Genomic DNA, 18565 nt, shown 5'->3' on the forward strand with positions numbered 1-18565 from the left:
CTTGCCGGCTAGGTTAACGGGCTCCCAGGACTCATGAAAAGCGGACAAAAGGCCCAGTTCTGAGCCGACCGCACAAGTCGCTGCCCAGGGTTTCACTGGCCATGTCCTCCAAGCTCTCCTGTCGCTGTTAAACTAAGTGGACTTTTACGAGAGGGCAGTAATACATGCCTCTGTGAGCCGACAGCGTAACTATGAGCTATAACAATTAAACAGAGCACAGGGCAGCCTTCTTAACTGTATATGTTGCTCACTATAACACTATTCATATTTATAAAATCTTCCTGTGAGCAGTGACGCATTAGATTGGCCTTCATATTCAACATCATGCCACAGCAATGAATCATAACATGGTTATGAAGAGTTCTGCTCACAACTGCCTGAACAAACTTGAAACATGAAGCAGAAGCAGAGTGCAAAGACTGTGATGTAATATTTCACACAACTAAAAAGTAAATTTAGCAAAAACGGAGGGAAAAACTGTGTTGATATTTCACATACATTTATAAAATATGCCCCTGGCTCTACATCAGTCAGTTATTTACCTAATCCTGTGTCAGCAAGGCCTCTTCCAGGAATTCCTCCATATCAATGTTGTGGAGCAGTGAAGAAATAAAGTATAGCCTGAGTGTGATGAGGGTTCCAGGCTGCACTCCGGTCAGGTGGCTAAGCTGTTCTGTGCAAGTCAAATGGCCCGTGACTTACCACACAAGAAGGTATTCGAAGACTGATCATCTACTGCATGTGCAACAATATTTGCTTTATGGATGGCTAAAATGAATGAGGACTTTCCATGTTTCAACAGGCATGAGAGTCAAAAGACGAGTGCAGGGACCAAAGCTGGGTCAAAAGCTGTTACAATTAAATTTTACCATTTACTTAATTTAGTTCTGTGTCGGTAAGACTGCGAAAAAAAGAACTTAAGTACCTTTTAATCACTGTGTCTGCAATTGCAACTTTACACTGGATTATGAACCACAGTGTAATTCAGCTGTAATTCTTCATTCATCTCTCTCTATATCTAAATCTTGTGACCAGATTCGGTTTCACATCTTTTCCAGACTCACAGCCAGACAGCAGGCTACAGTGAGTGTGGTCATAGAGACAATTTGATACACACATCTAATTTGACTCTTTACCTTAAATAAAATGTGAAGAGAAACAGGAAACACTGGATTTGCTGTAAACTGTAAACATTCCAGATGTCTATCCAACCATACACCGTGCCTAACTGGGTCTATATTCTGTATATATAATGTTTTACAGCGTCGAACCTGTGGTCATGCTACCCACAGTGCAAAACAGACACTGCTGACGTGTTCATCCCTCCTGTCTGGGGAGGGGTGAGGGTGCCGGGGTAAGAGTACTGGGCTTTTGTCCGACCACATGTCTATTGTGGCTAAATCTTTCCCTTGGGGGCAATTAGGACCTTTTAGTTTGTTGTAAGAGGACCTAAGTATGAGTGGGTTGAGCCAGGAAAAACATTTTTGAGCTAAACCAAAAACAGAAGCGCATTGAGCTCCTCTGCACTCCTGGACTTCTGAGCATCTCTCTATTAAGAAACGTGCAGCCCTACACTGAACAGACAGGAACTGTGGCAGCTTTACAGGGGCAAGGAGGTGACAGAGGTGAGAGAGAGAGCTGTGGAGGGGGAGGCTACAACTCCACCCGAGGCCTACCCAAGAGGGCTAAGAGCTTAAGACCAACAATGTTGTTGGGTACGGACATGCTTCAAGAGAATCCAGAGTAAGGAAAGATCCATGTTTCACTTTAACTTTCATATGGTTGGATGGAAAACCGGGGAGAGGGAAGTGCAACGGGTAACGGTATGCAGTGAGATCTGTCGTAGCGTGCAGAAAGCAAACACATGTGTGTTGTTAAACACAACAGAAACGCAGAGCCAATGAAAAGACATTACAGTAACCAAAGGCAGCTACAGCGGAGGTGTTGGTCTACACATGTGAGAGATAAGAGGACTTGTAGGTATAAGTGTGTTTAATTGAAAGAGTCAGTGTTTGCACAGGGCTGAAAATGAAGGCACAAGTATGTTTGAGAGATGGAACAAGATAAGGGCTTAGAAAAGAAAGAAACAGAACACAAGAAGAAAGCAGGAAGGGTTAGATTCCATTCATGCGGGCACCTTATCTTCTTGCAGAAGAGATGTTTCCCAGGGCAGGCCTGAGTGGATCAGCAATGAACAGTGTTAGAACCACAGAGCAAAAGCCCATGAGTGATGAGGCAGGGTTAAGAGAACTGAACCCATTTAAGTCACCCAAATAAGGGCTGTACAAGTCAATGATGGATGCTGTGGAGTTCCTGAGGGAAAGAGCACTGGCAATGGGAACGGTGATGGGTGGGAGGGAGCCATGGTCCTGTGATCCCTACTTAATAAAAACAAATTGGTTTGATAAACGATACAGAGTTAATGCCTACAAAGAAATATGGGTACTAATTTTGAACAGTAACATCAGTTATTTCAACACAACAGCACTGTATGCCAATTTTAACAGCTCTTATTAAGATGCAAAAATATGTGGTAAAGTAAATCCGTTGGGCATCTTTCTTTGCCTTTAGACAACAATTCTGATGGCAAAAGAGCCAAACGGGACTGGCAAAAAAAAAAAAAAAAAAAAAGATGCAAAAATATGGATCAATACTGCCACGGTTTTGTGCTTTTGCTTTGTTAAATCACAGATTTCAGACAATCTCTCGTTTAAAAAGCAAACAGTCACAAACAGGCTCATCGCAGCTGAAGCAGAAAGAGGGAGAATTTATCATCTGGAGCACTTTCAAAACACACAGCACTTGTTACTTCACTAAAAATGAAGCATTCAAGTGTTGGAAGGGATGACCGCATAACAAGCCAACATATCTCTTGAGAGGTTCCTGTGTACCATACGGTATTACGTGAGGATGCACTGTAATAAACATTATAGTGTGTTTAGACAGACCAGAAGCTTAGGATTCTTCCATTACCAATGTTTTCCCAGAAATTCGACTAGTGTGTTCTTTCACCTAAGTGCATGTGTGTGCATGCAACTGCATAAATAATTCTGTGCACATATGTGAGCCCTCAATAAAACATTTCATGGGCTCCCTCTCTGAATTGTTACAAGTGGTGCCATTATTTGACATAAGACTCTGGGCAGCAGGTTGAGGGTTATGGGGTGCAGCATACTGATGCTTAACAAGTACACTTAACCCTAGCTGGTCATTCAAAGCCGAAGAAAGGAAAGGCTGTTTCCCAGCAGCGACATGGCACAGGAGGGCAGCCAGGCCAGGGTAAGGAGAGGAGGGGACGGCATCACTAATGAACCTGTCTGCTTCGACGGCTCAATTACCGTACACGGGGAAAAGAAGACAGTGTTCAAATTAGAGTAGAAGGCAGGAACAGTAGTAGTACTGGATTTTAAAGCTCAGTGTATAGTAGCTGTCACTAAGCCAAATACAGTATTATCTGACTGAAGCATGCATGTTGACTTTTATTAGTATTCAAATCAACTTGTTATAATACTGTTATAGATATTTTTTTATCTGAATATTCTTCCAGCAGTAAACGGCCACTAAAGTAAGTATTACCACAGCCACTGTTCACCTTAAGTTAATCTAAGTGGAACCACTAAAAATATCTGAGTGGTGAAACACCACAATCTCCCCCTAAGACATCACAGAGACATAAATCTGTAGTGTTTTTATAAGCTCCTTGTTATGTCTGTACTTCTATTTTGGTTGTCACAAACATGCTGCCTCATTCAGCCCAACATCATGGGAACTATTCAAAAGCCATCTAAACTCTGCTCACCAAAGAATGCTGTGTTTTCATATGCTCACAACACTGTTAAAGTATTACAATTGGAGGAGGGAAGAGCCACAGTACTACAAAACAGTAGATGTTTTGCAAAATAGATTAAAAGAATATCTAGACTAACTTTGCCGAGCACCCTGGAAAATATAAAATAAAGAAAACGGACACCATGGGAGGGTTCGGGGATTCTTACTCTCGCAAAGTAATTGATTGCTCCTAGTGGGGCAATCTGTGTGGGATTGTGTTTTTCTTTTTTTCAGTGTGTAGGAACAGAAAAAACACACATGGACCATTCTCAGCATTAGAGCCATTAGAGGTAAAGTAACTGTGGGGGTGGTGGGTGTGGGGGGGCGTGGATGAGGAGCTTGACAGCGGGATGTACACTACTTAAGTATTACAGTACACACACTCACCAGCACATCCCAAACTCCAGCCTAAATACAGAGGCGCCCACTGTTAAAGCCGGGGCATTAGAAAACGCAACGGATGTGAAGACAAGAGAATCTGCTCTAGACAGGCGAATTAAACCGTGACCTATGATCTGCGTTGAGTAACATTAGCGAGTTTCCTGTGTGTAGGCACCGCTCTGTTGACCGTTCATCATTGCCTGGGAAGGTGGACAGTCACCATAACACACACACACAGTGACGCCTCGCTTTAAAATAACACAACGGCAGCCATGACTCCACATCTGTCACGGGGATGTTTAAAAGAGTCATCATTATTGGTCTTTATTTTGGAGATGCTGGGACGGCTGCAGGCTAATAGGAAAAGAGCCGTCTGGTTAATGTCCAGTCCCTCACCTTAACCGATTTGGGACAGGAGAGCAGAATCAGACTGTGGGATGGGTGAGGGGGGCAGATAAGCGGTAGCCTCGGTCTGCTGGCCCATATTAAATCATCATCAGTCACGCCCAGGAGTTCACAAACATCAGCATTCCCATCGCTCTCAAACTTCGCTCTCTTATCACACCAATCAGTTATCTGGTGCTCTAACAAACACGTCTGCTACCATCACATATGCACTCCTCCACACAAACACAGGCACTCAGATGAAAAATGCATCAGGGTAAAATACTCAAACAAAAACCTGTAATAACCTAATTTCATATGCAGCTTCTGAAATAAAAATCCTGCAAATAAAGTTCTTTCAAAGCAGTGTAATCATTCTTATAGTCTGTGTCTATGGTCTTTTTTGTGTGCATTTTATTTTTTGTTCGTGCAATACTTACTTTTGTTGCCTACCAAGGAGATAACTGGCTGAATATCAGATTCCTCGTTGGCCTTCTTGACCATGCTAAACCAATCCTCTAGATTCTCAAAGCTCTGGTAGTTGGTGATATCGTATACCAGTAGAACCCCCTGTATTGGACAAAGAGGAGGCAAACAGTGTTAATGCTAACAAACACCGATTTCAGAAGTTCACATTTATAACAGATGTATACTGATTATTTTCTACCAACAAGGATCATTCTGTAAAAGTAATTGATTGCTCCTAGTGGGGCGACCTGTGTGGGATTGTGTCAAATCTGTAAAATTTTACCTACCTACTCTCCAATACTGTACATATTTTCAGAAGCTCTTGAAGTATACAGGGGCTGGCTGAAATCGTGCCGTTTAAAGATGCAAATACTAATTATATTTTTTTTAAAAAGCCAAATAAATTTTTTTCACCACATTTTTTATAGTCAACACTGAGCAATAATATTGTAGGATATATCATAGTTTCAATACAAAGATGCTGCAACGCTTTATCTATTTTTTGAGGAGAACTTTGTAAAAAGTGTATTTTAGGTAAACTTTTAAGGGTCGGGGACATTTAACAAAAAATGTTGACTGATCAATATGTACTTAAAGGGGCTGTGATTTTGAAAATAATCTTAATTCTGCGTGGCATTTTAATGTTAATATATGATAAGTAGCTGGACCAAGAAAAAAATAATAATCAGCTGCTTCTGAGGGAATCAAGTGGGAGGCAGTTACTCATTTTTGACCCACATAGTCACATTCATGAATATAATTGAGCCAGGAAGGCAACAGTAGGTGGCACTGCTCCACTTCTTAGAGTAGGGGTCACACTCATTCACTCAAACATAACTTTAGTACTATCATGAAACTAAAACGAAGCTGAGGATCTTTTTTTATTATGAAAATAGTGATTTGCACATAAATTACTCCCAGTTGTGTAAGCATACTGCAGATTCACTGCAGAATGGAGGTCAGGTTTGGTTATCTGCTGTCTGAGCTAATGAATGAAGGTTGTCTGCTTCGAGACATTTTTTCTCCTCCCTCCATAATCCTAAACGCTCGCTGCACGACAGAAACAGTCATGCAACGATACAAGAGCCGTGTTTGGTTAAACACTCAGGCCAGAAGGAGCTGTTTACATGAACACATAAATTAATCAAAAAGCAAACAGATACAAGAGGTGCTTGCACAGTGCAAGACAAATAATAATCGCATGAGTCAACTATCTCTAACTACACAAGGCTTCGCCTTTTCAAAAGGGTCTAGAAATGAACATGAGCCAGAGTAAATGTCTCTACGTTTACTGCATGATGCAACATGACTGGAGGGGTGTCTGTTGCTTTTTGTCCAACGGACACGCACTGTCACAACACGCATGGTCGGCGACGACAGCTTACCCCTCTTGACAATTACAGCGAGCCTCTCTGAACAGCCATGATTGATTACAGGATGCACAGTGCCGAACAAAAGGTGTGAAACTTCTACACTTCCCTAATGACAAACTCCCAAAGCAGAGTGCCGTAATGGGGCGGTGTGATGCACCAGATTTTTCTCACGAAGGAAGAACACAGAGATAATATTAGAGCAAACATCAAGAGAAAAAATTGACTTTAATTAAGCCAAATAGATTTCTGAAATGAACAAGAATGCTCAACCGTTTATCCAGGTTCTAAGGATAAACATTACAAAAATGTATTCTCGTACTGCTGCATGTTTTTAGAGCTTCAGTACTGGTTTTAGGATTAGGCTTTTCAAACAAGATATGATCTAAAGGTGAACGAGTGTGTCATCTGCTGTAAAACAACACAGCTACCTGCGGGCACTTAAGTTGCGGCGTATAAACTGGTAAGCACCGACACAAACTGTTGTGTTTGTACAAAGCTCGGCTGTCATGTTAATCAACAGCATGTAAAATTTTCCAGTGAACAAGCATTAAATAAAAGGTGAGAGTCAACAGATCATTTAGTCATGTCAGCTTTTGTGCATATGAGGCAAATATTATCAAAACACTGGAAGTTACTTAGCCTACAAAATAAGTCAGATTACTTGCATTTGTCATATAATTGCAAATCCTTTGTGGTTACAACTATACTTATTGCTCACAGTGTTGACCTACAGTATTATCAACATTTTTCAGTTTAACCACCCAAGTCTGGCAGCTCTGTGAAAACTAGAGATATAGGGATTTTTTTAAAGCTCCACTGACCTGCTGCACTTCACTATGAATCCAAATGACAGTTTATTATGATTTCCCTCCACAGGGAGGGAGTGGCAGGCTTTGAATGACTGCTGAGACTGTAATAATAAGCATGCACAGAGTCACCAATACACGGATATTACCAAACTGGAAACTAATTCTTCCTGTGCTTCCCATGACTTTATTCTCCAATGTGACAAATCATGTATTAACATTTGGTTTGCAGATTTACAAATTTCTTTCCTTCCTGAGTTTTTTTCTCTTCATGTTAGAGGGCTTAAGTTCCCAGAGAGGAAGTGGCAGCATAAATAGAGATGTCTACATGTTTGTTATATAGAATAAAAAGCTGGTTCTCTGTGCGCCCTTACATGAGCTCCATATACGTATTTATCCAGCATTTTCCCTCCTAATGTTTGGCCTCCTATGTCCCACACCTGCAGGGTGACGTTCAAATTGCCTGTGGTAAAGAGAAAAAACATAAAAACTCCAATATTAGAAAAAACTGACATTTAAATGACAAAAAATACAAAGGTCTACTCTGTAAGGGAGGCAAAGAGGCTTTTAGAGTTTACATTCGCACTTTCATTTCCTAAAATGCATTTATCTGCTAACCAGTTAAAAAACACAAATAAAAAAAATGATAAGGCCAATTTGCGGGTTTCTACTCCAGATGTTGTATTTCCTTTTAACTTGTTTGTTTTAACAAAGCTCAAGATCCTGTGGAAATGATAAGTAAGCTGTAATTGGAGCCTGTATTTTTGGGTGAGCGATTTCCATAATAAAAGTCAACATTGTTGATTTACATAATGGAAACAATAAATCAGGAATTAATCTTTCATGCTTAGCGCTCTTGAACTGGCAGATCACCTACACCTCACATCCAAGAATATCCAGCCCAGAGATTGAGGGGAGATGAAATAGGTACGCTTACCCTCTAATTTAAACATTCTTAATACACTGGCAGTAAAAAAAAAGACTTCTTATTAGTCTAGGAAGAGCTGTTTGCATTGTGCCATAACCTGCCAAGTAAGGAAAGTGAAGAGAATTATGTGCTGTTAAGAAAAATAGCAATAATTAAACAGAAAATAAGAGGAAAAGAAGACTGTTGTCCTTATGCCTGTGGAAAGAGAAAGGAGGAGTGGATGAGAGGGGGAGAGAGAAAGACGGGCACAAAAACCAAATCCAAATAAATATTTTCTTCCTCTGGAAAATGAAAGGGGTGGTTGAAAAAAAAATTCAAAAAAAGAGGAGGAGGGAGGACCAGACAGTGAGGAGTTTATGTTGGTGTGATGAAGGCCCAGGAGCAATGGGGAGCTGAGCATACACAGTGGACACGGCTGGACACGGCTGGACGACTCAAACCCTTCACAGGTCCCCTTTTTAAGGTGCGGGAAGGAAACGCTGAGGGTTACAGTCACTTGATCTAGACTATACAGTGTCAATGTAAAGCTACATTGAGAAGTGTGATGAATAATGGCTCCCTGGTGTCTTAAAGACCCATCCCCACCCATCCACTGTGCTCAGACGCTAGCTTTATTTGTGTTTCAAAGATTCATGCTGACTTTGCAGGGCTGACATTTTTCACCTCGCACTTTGGAAAAAGTGAAAACTGCAGACAAGCCTTAAAAACTGATAACAAGGTAAGAAAAACCAGTGTCTTGAAGGTGGCGCAGGATAAAAGCTTCTGAAGGCTGAACTCTGACAGGATTTATCAAGTAAATTTCACCTCTACTCAATCCCCTTCACCGCCTGTACCTCACTGGTTTGGCAGGGACATCTGGAAGAGGTATTGTTATAAAAAGCACACACAGAGGAGGCTGTTGTGTGCCAGTCGGCCTCGCCTCACCTCTCCCCACATTGGAAAATGTACATTAAGTTTGACAAGCTGGGCCTTCATGGTGAGAGGGGCCAACGCTGGCTATAGGCTACTCTCCCCCCTGCTGCAAAAGACCCTTACAGCCCCATAGAGACCCAGAGAACCACACAACCTCTCCAATACAAGGCAAGGTGGGGGTCCTAACAAAGTTTGGGACCACCCAGCTTGTACAGCCACCCTCCTCTTCATCAGCTCATCAACACCCAATTCCCCAGAAAATGGGCCATTTAACAAGTCCGCTGTTGAACCCAGTGTTGTTGCTGCCCCAGTGATACAGACATATGTACACTATATTCAAACAAAGCTTCGAATTTAACGCTAAAAAGATCTGTGATTATTTCAGGAACAAAACTTACTGGAAAGAGAAGTCACACGATCAATAGCGTTTGTTCGAGCTCATATTAAGGAGCCGAGCCCAGCCTATGCTTATGGTTGGTTCTTTTCATCCCGACTCCACCACAGCATTTTTGGGGGTTTAGTTCTCCTAAGTCTCATAAGCTGAAACTGACACAAAGTCAAAATAGAATCCTTCAGCCAAGTCACAAATCAGCATAACTTTTACTTTTAGCACTTAATTTGCCCTCGCTTAATGTTGTTTTATTAGTAATGAAAGAATGGAGCCACTTTGCAAATTTCTGGAGCTTAGGCTTTGGCAGGGCTCAAGAAATGCCATTTAAAATGCTGAAAATCCCCATTTCACATGGTAGGAAGTAAAAACGGAGTGCTTTCGTCTAAATATAGCATTCGTCAATAAACATTTATTTTACAGATCTAAAGGGGAAACAAAGTGTGGCTTTATTTCTGCGCGCTCAACCTAAACAAATAGGAACATCAATGTTTTATGTAGTGCAGGACAAAGATCAGTTGATCTTGGGGGATCAGCGTTATGGATATAAAATGTTAATGTATTTACTCTGTACCGTGCCCACAGAATTATGAGCAAGGCTTGCCCGTTTGGACATAACCTGTCCATTGGCCTTGTGAAACCCCCCAACCCAACTCAAAAAGAAGAGAGGGAGTGTGTGCTGTTTGCTCTGGAGAGAAGACCTTTCAAAGTGAATAAGCCTGAGAAATGACAGACACTCTACAATGAGGAGCTCCCAGAAAAGACACATTCAGCTTCTGAGTTTACCTGAAGTTGTCTGGAAATGGCAGAACAGGAAAACAGAAATAAAAGCGACGGCGAACAACAAGCCTATTTGTCGAACCTTCATTAACTTTTCTATTAATACTCTACTCACCCCTCATAATTTTAAGTAAACACAAGATCTAAAATCTTAAGGCAGATATTAGGGGTGGGGGAACAAATCGATACTGTGTAGTATCGTGATATTTTGTTTGCTAATGATGTATCGATACAGGGACGGCAGAAATCGATATTTTGTTACAAAAAAGGTTTTTGTGCTCTGACTTCAGAGCATGTTGATCCTTTTTCTGAGCAAGAATCCTGACATTCCTTCACTGTCCAAATGTGTTTAACTCTTTTTTGGCAGCAATAAACATGAGTGTTTACTTATTTTAATTTAAGACATGTTTTATTTTAATTAAGTTTAAAACTTTTTTATTTTATGTAAAATTATGTTTTGTTTTAATTTACTTTCAAATTCTTCAGTTGCTGAATGGGCTGCATAGTTTTCATAAATTGCATAGTTCAGAATAGCTATAATTGTACCAGATGGTTGCATTCAGTTCAGTTGGACTAGACTGTAATACAAACCGTTCAGTTTGTCAACAATAAAACTGAAATGAGAGAAAGACTGAGTGCGAGACTTTGATATTAGATAAAATGAATATTGATAAAGTTTAACTTTATGTATGTAGAATCTGAATATCGCAAAATATTTAAAAAAAATTGCAATAATATCATATCGTGGGATGTATGGTGATTCCCACCTCTAGCAGATATACAGAATTCAAACAGCCTCTCACAGTTAACACAGTCTGTTGTGTTTTAAGCATTCGCTGTGCATTATCATCAGTCATCATCATTATCATTATCATCATCATCACACTCGTGCAACACACACGTCTCCGAACGATTACAAAGGTGTCTCACCTGGAAGGCTAATTCTCTTCAGAAAGAAATCCAGACCAATGGTTTGTTTGTACTGCTTCCCAAAGGCCTCTTGTGCAAATCTGGTGGCGAGTGATGTCTGAAACAAAAAGACAAAAGGAGAGAGGTGGAGAATGAGTGCCAAACAACTTTCCAGCTATCAGCGAGACTTTAATATACGTCTTCCAAAACAGTTAAAAAGAAAATGCTTTAAGGATTCAGGGACAAACCGTCATTGGGTGCATATTATGTGTCTCATATATTTACACATACACATTCAAATCGCAACATAGACCAAGAAAAATGCAAGACGCTGCAAAATTCCTTCCAGAGAAAATATACGGTATATTACATTAAAGAACTTCTTGAAAAAAGCAACATGTCATTGGAGAGCAGCAGAAGAAAAACTTTGATTTCATTCACACCAACCGAAAGCCAAAATAAGCTTTTCACAATATTTTATTTTCTAAAATGTCTAAAAATACAAGGGTATAATTTATCATATAACAACACTTCTGTGTGATTTTTTTTTTTTTAACCACAATAGCATGGAGCCACAATGAGCATTTCTTTGGAAGCGAAACCTTGAAACTTGTGATCATTCACATCCATTTTAAGCTCCCACAAATACTCTGTGATTGACTAGACGGGTCTGATGTAAATGCCTGCCTCCTCTGCTGGATGTGACAGTGAAAATCAATGCGAATTACCAAAACAGGTGTCAGAGTATGTGTCATGTCTCCGGACTGCAGACCTAATAATTGCCACAAATTATAAAACCTCCATCACTGTCACTGTTGTGTTTTTGGGGGGGGAATTCATGGGAATTCATAGAGCAGGCCTGACATGCCAAGTTTAATTCATTTTGATGGATGAGGATAGGGGGAAAAATGAGGTGCTGAACATCTATTAGCTATCTTTAGAGCAGTGTGCTTGCATAAACACAACGGAGAAGTGAAGCAGTGGGATTCCCTGAGTGTTCATGTGGCAGAAAATGCATTTTAATGTGGTGCTTGACAATCACTGAGGGTTAGAGGACTTAAAACTAAATTCTCTTTCAATCCATTAAGCTTTCACTTGAGCCCGTGCCCTTATCTACCTCCATTCATGCTCAGCAGCTTTAGGTACAGTCAGATAATGCTTCAAATAACACAGGCTTTTGCCCCTATTTCTCCAGGGTAGGTGCCATTTCAGACACCCCTTATCAAGGTTTACAAAGAATTTCTTAAAGTAAATAGTTTTTGTTTTCTTGTGAATGCCACTATAAGTAAACCTAATCTTTTAATTAACCCTGTTGATTGAGTAATTCTAACCTTTGCCAAAGGCGCTTTTGATTCACACTTCCTTCGGGTGCAGAATAAGGTTTTATCCCCCTAATTCTCTAAAGGTTCAAGACCTGCAGACTTTTTTAATCTCAGCCTGTGAAGTGTGTCACAGACTCAAGAGTGACTGAAAAATTACTAGAGTTGACTGACGCAACAAGGAGAAAATCGGTCATTTAAGTAGCCCAAACAATCACTGACAACACAGGCATAACAAGCTCGGACAGCAAAAATTTATTCCACATGCTCGTGTTGGCCTCGTTGGCCATTTGTCTTGGCATTTCAGTAGCTTGGCTCACTTCCCTCTGCGTAGTCCTTTTTTTTCCACCGTACAATTGGAGCTAACCAGCGAATGTAAAAGCTGGCGTAATCCTGACACTCAAACAGAGAACAGTACAGGGTCAACAGTGATACCAATGCCGGGAAATGGGGGGAAGTTCTACTGAAACAAGAAACAGGGAGGGAGGGGGAAAAAAATATGGCAAGCAATGTGATGCAATTCAAAAGAGGGAGCATGGTATCAAACTGCCTCCTTATTTTCCCTAAACAGTTAAAACCAATATAAATGTTGGTGTTGTATAATATCCATTAATGTACAGGGCCTGTGCCTAAAGCTCCTTTTTAGCCTATGGGTCAGAGAACAGCAAATATTTAGGAAAAACCGAGTGGCTTATAACTCAGGTTGAAAAATGGACCTGTGTGTAAGTCAGACCCAGCACCTTAAGAGCCTGGCTAAATGTGAGACTCCATATTTTAAAAACATCTCGCTCAGGTGGACAAGCCTCCCCACATCTCGCTGTACTTCTGAATGGACAACCAACCACAAGCAAAAATATCGCTGAAAATGCTGTCCAAGAAAAACGGATCTGATTGCAATTTGCTGAGCAAATTGACATTAATAAGGGGGGAAACGGCATTCAAGATGTCAGTCAGCGGTGCCTACTCAAAAACGGGGGGCAGGGCTCCTGTTTTCTGCCCAAAACAGACAAGCAGGTAAGTCATTCAGACAGTGACGAGCTGACACCTGGCAGCAGCGTGAGGAGGGTTATTAATGTAGCGTATCTACTGGGAACTGAGTTGAGTTGTGTGTTCTCTGCACACACACCCCAAAAGAAAAAAAATGTCGACTTTCCAGAATGAGAACATTCATTTTTCTCATTGGGTCTCACCATTACTGCTACATTCATTTTCTTTCTCCCAGAGGACCAAGAAATCAGTTTTGAAAGGGGATGTGTAGCCGACAGGCACTTGACATCCCTGCATTACATTCATGTTCACTCTGGGATTCGAGATGCGGTGAAGAAGAAGACGACGAAACATAGCCGAATTGTCATGACAACCTCCATGCACTGCTGCAAATGATTGTTTGGTGTAACTAGGAAAAAATCCACTGTTGTTGATGTAAGTTAGGCCTTTTTATTCCAAGTCTTTTTAAGTGACTTTAATGAATATGATTCAGTCCAGTGCCTTTGAAAGGGGACAGGAACTAACTAGCTTGTGTAGGTTTAGCAATGCAACAACTATATTACAAGTCTTCATATGTGTTTTTCTTCCCACTGTTATTTTATTCTATCAACTGAGAAAACAGCAACATTTCTCAAAAGGGCTTCCAGGCATAATTTTCTTAAATAGGGCCTCTCTCTGGAGCCAAATGAGAGTCCTTGGCCAGAAGAGAAAAGGCATACTGATGGAAAACAACCAGCAGCTGCAAAAGCCAGGCAAAGCAAATTGCAGTCTTTATCAACTGTTATACCCTCTATGTTCCTACACAGTGCCGAGTTTTAGACGCGAGAACAACAGCAGTTTAATATAAAGGGACTTGGAGAATTCATCATCATGCTTTGATTATTATTCAGAAAAATGAAAATATGCATTTCACTGAAACAAGGTGGTCAGAAAAAGATTTTTTAAGCATAAATGATATGTTTTGTTGAAATATTTTAATTTGGAACAAGCTTTTTCATTTAACGCCTATATTTGTGTTTATCATACCTGTAATGTTTATGTTATCTCTCGCAAGTTTTAAAACATTTTAATGTAATAAACTATAGTTTCCAATCATTTTTATGCAATAAGTTAAGGATTGTCCTCCAGTTTCTGTTGAAGTAAATTTTATTTTAGTATGACTATGAAAAGTTATAGAATAAGCAGACTGATAAAATTCTGGCAGGAAAGATTTTTACAAATAAAAATACTTTAACAGGACACGTGAAGTCCCAGAGTCTACACATCATACTGATAAACAGCTCTGGATGAAAACAGAATTTAAAACAAAATCCTTTAAATCCAGGTACTGTATTATGTGGCTCAAGTATAACGATAAAAAATAACCAACGTGATATTTTAACTTTTTTTTTCAAGCACACACGCACAAAAAAGAAACAACATAACAGACCAACACATTATCATCTAGAAGCCTTCATCAGGGTCTGACATAGACATAATCCTCCTGAACTGAAATACAAGCTGTGGGTGGCAATTAGACTGTGGATAAATGCATAAACAAATATTTTTTCATGGCATAAATTCAATCTCAGCGCTACATTACAGGACCAAACCACAGGCACATGTCCTAAAACTATGTTCAGCAGCACATGCAACATGGATTAAGGGCTGGGTAGACTTAATAGGTTTAGAACAACAGATTGCTTCTGGTTTAAGTCCATCAGCTATCTTTGAGATAGAATCAAAACTACAGTCCATGAACTCTGTAAAAACAGACCCCTGGATTTTCTTATTGGGCAAAAAGAAACATTGATAAACTCCTTTTTTTTTAAGTTGGAACACCAGTGAATAACTTTTGGAGGAAATTTGTGTATTTGCATTAAGATAAAGATTATCTTCTTACATCCAGAAAAACCCGGTTTAGATTTCTCAAACTTTTACAGGATTTAGTTCATGCTGCTGTTTATTGTACCCCTATGTCCGTTCTGTGGTAATTAGGTTTTATCCTTATTTCCTCATAGTAAATATAAAATGTAAACGCACAGTTCCCCAGTGTTGTAGGGCTCACTCATGTGCCAAGCTTTTAGACAGGCATAATGACAGTCATTAAATCGTCACATCACTGATTTTCAGTAGATTATTTGTACTGAAATAGGTTGTTCAACAGCCGCTAACAACGCTGCACTTTCATTAATGTTATGCAAAGATTTACCGTAAGTATAGGAAAACTCTGACAACAAAAGGAGTACAGTGCAAAGCTTGTTGCTCACTTGTAACATCTTCATTCTATTATCCTCTCCCTGCAAACGAGAGTACTGTGCAGAAGTCTCGAGCCATCCTTTATTTCTTTATATTTTTCTTCCAAACAGCATGACTTTATTGTATTTATTAAAGGGGTTTTGAGCAGTAGTTCTCCTGGCTTGCTGAAAGGATTTCCAAGTTTTTCTTTGGACACTAGCTGCTTTTTCCATCTATTTTCAGTCCAATCCTCCTACCTTAGATTTTTCATTGTTAAGCCACTGACTTTATAATTTAAAAATAAAAAGGGATCTAACTCAGGGAAGAACCAGTGTTATATTATATACCCTTGGGCATTTTTTACTAGCAGCATCTCACAATGCTGCTAGTAAAAACTATTTTTCACAATGTTTCCATTTCTCTAGTTGAATCTGTAAAAAGCCATTCTTAAGGAAGGGAAACAGGGAGAAATGCTGCTATCCTAAATATACAAGAACCGCATTGAAAATCATGCATTAAGTATTATGAAGTGATGACTCCAAATTTTAAATGTTTGTAGGCACGTACTGAGGTCAGCAGAGAGGCACAACACTGACTGCAGTCATCTGAAAAACACAGTGGAAGCTCTTTTATGGTTTGGGGCTGCACTGCTGCCAACAAGTGTTGGGGATCTTGTCAAAATTGATAAAATTACGATTGCAGAAAAGTACAAGTATCAGATTTTATCCACTATGCCACTATGCAATACCATCTGGAAAGCATCTCAGTGGCAGCGGCTTTATTTTCAAGCATGACAATAATCCTAAACACACTGCCAATGCTGTGCATAGTGTAGCATCTTAGGAGCGACTGCACGGGATATTCCAGCATGCTCCATGACATTGTGTTAGTTGAAATGAAATTAGGGAGCTTTAACATATCTGTTATGGTTACATATCTGTTCTAGCTGTGTTACTGGTTTACAATGTAGGAGTGAAGTGACGTCGAGGATTAGTTACCCCCTGTAAACACAAAGTCACGGGTGGGATTAAATACTAAACAAACTATCATTCTCCTGTAGCTGTGTGGTTTGTGGAGCACAAGGGCTGACAATTTATTCACACGCTTTAATTGAATTTAAAGTGCTGCTCAAAAATAGTCAAAAAAGGCAAAAAAAGCTTCCAACCATACAGCTGAAACTACAGCCTTAATATACCAATATATTGAATAAAACAAAATACATCCTGTGGCTGTGTGGGTGGAAGACTGGGTCGTCCACCAAGCAGAAATTCGGTGGATTGATCCATGACTCCTCTAGTCTGCATGCCAAAGTATTCATGGGTGAGACACTAAAGCCCAAGTTACCCACCCCACGGAACCACTGGAGTGTGTGAATGTTAGAAAGCGCTTGGACATGAATAAATGTGGTGTATGAATTGCTCAGAGGTTGGGGCAGTTCAGTAGAAAGTCACCGTACTAGTCCAGTTGCCATTTTCCTGATCCACAAGCCTAAACGTAGCAACTCAATGGCTGAGGGGGGAATTTGATTTTTATTAGTCACTGTAATTTACTTGTACTTTACAGATTAGCCGTATGGTATGAAATTGGTTAAATATGAAAATGTAAAAATGACAAATAAAAATCCGAAAGATAAATTATACCCTTTGAACATCATCTGAAGTTGACTGTCTTTAGCGTCAGCTTTCGTTTTGTGTGTCCTTGGCTAGCCTGTTAGCCCTACAGGTGCTGAATAACAGCTAGAAGTGGGCTAAAATTTATTGAGAACCTAAAGTGACACGTGGACTGAGGCGTTTATTTGACCGTGTAAACGTCAGCTTTAATCATAATCGCCCCGGGTTACGTTGATGTTGTTGTGATTTACCTCTGTCGTTGTTGTTAGCTAATTAGCAGCCGTGGCTACAGTAGCGTCGGTCGCCATGGTTACTGCGTGGACAGCACAGTGTCAGCAGAAAGTGACTGAGTAGGCAAAAATGGTGTGCAGTGTGGACAAGTTACATTTTCTCGAGCATTACCTCTTAATTAACGTTGAGTAGGTGTCCGTTTTTGTGTTTGTGTCTGTGTGGTGGTCTCACCTTCCCACTCGCTCCGTCTCCCACAACTACGATTTTTAGCTGCTTGTCCTGGCTCTCCTCCTCGGAGTCCGACATGGCGCTACAAAGTAATTTTTAAAAGCACTTAGTGCTTGAAACCGAAACGGTAGAAACGAATCAAGGGTGGATGTATGGAGCTGTCACGCTAATAATCACAAACGGATTAGACGAGAGCTGAGTGGGCACGCAGACGCCATTTTGACTCCACTAAGAAGACTTGACTGGCTGCAGCAGCTCTCAATACGATCCACTCCACGCGCCGCTGACTCCACTTGCACCGATTTTTCCAGTTAAAGCGAGAGTACCGGACAGTCCTCGGGATTTGGCATTTCAGTCTTTAAATATCCTCTTTACCGCCATGAAGCCCTTCTCTGCAGGAGAAAGACCCGAACCGGAAACCGATTCACCGGCGTGTGTGTGTGTGTGTGGTGGAGTCCTGTGTGTGACGCGTTGCCGTTGCCGTGGTAACACGGGGTTAAAGTGCAGGTGTAAAACATGACAAATGTAACAAAGTGCATCTGAAGTGCACTTTTACTGAAGTGATACAGTATAAACAAAAAAAACCAAATAATTTTTAATTTTATACTGTTGTGTCGGTGCTTCACATTTTTTATCTGTTGATGCGGATTTTAGATCAACCACTGTGACTCAAATCAAAGAAAATGTTTGTTTTAGGTCACATTGAAACTGTCTTGTCTGTGACTTGTTTTTTCTTTTTGTTGTTGTTGTTTTTATTTTCTTTCTGTGATGAGACAGTGGTGATGGAGTTCAAGCGAGACTTTGCCATTGTCACAA

General features: G+C 40.3%; 1 protein-coding gene across 3 annotated transcripts in view; it reads right to left on the minus strand.

Moving 5' to 3' along the window:
* Positions 1-18224, minus strand: part of rab28 (RAB28, member RAS oncogene family) — a 34583-nt gene extending 16359 nt beyond the window's left edge. For 2 of the 3 annotated variants that reach the window (XM_085434093.1, XM_085434086.1), the window contains exons 1-4: positions 17753-18224; positions 11179-11275; positions 7615-7703; positions 5034-5163 (exon numbers count right to left, since the gene is read on the minus strand). In XM_085434093.1, the coding sequence (XP_085290219.1) occupies positions 5034-5163; positions 7615-7703; positions 11179-11275; positions 17753-17827 (391 nt within the window). In that variant the 5' untranslated portion in view covers positions 17828-18224. The remainder of the gene's footprint in view (positions 1-5033; positions 5164-7614; positions 7704-11178; positions 11276-17752) is intronic. The other variant, XM_085434103.1, reaches the window with a different exon arrangement.
* Positions 18225-18565: the final 341 nt, after the last annotated feature.

The sequence above is a fragment of the Copadichromis virginalis genome, linkage group LG2, assembly GCF_057382275.1.
Source record: "Copadichromis virginalis isolate Kocher_CV1m ecotype Utaka linkage group LG2, C_Virginalis_male_GT1.1, whole genome shotgun sequence".
Classification (NCBI taxonomy): domain Eukaryota; kingdom Metazoa; phylum Chordata; class Actinopteri; order Cichliformes; family Cichlidae; genus Copadichromis; species Copadichromis virginalis.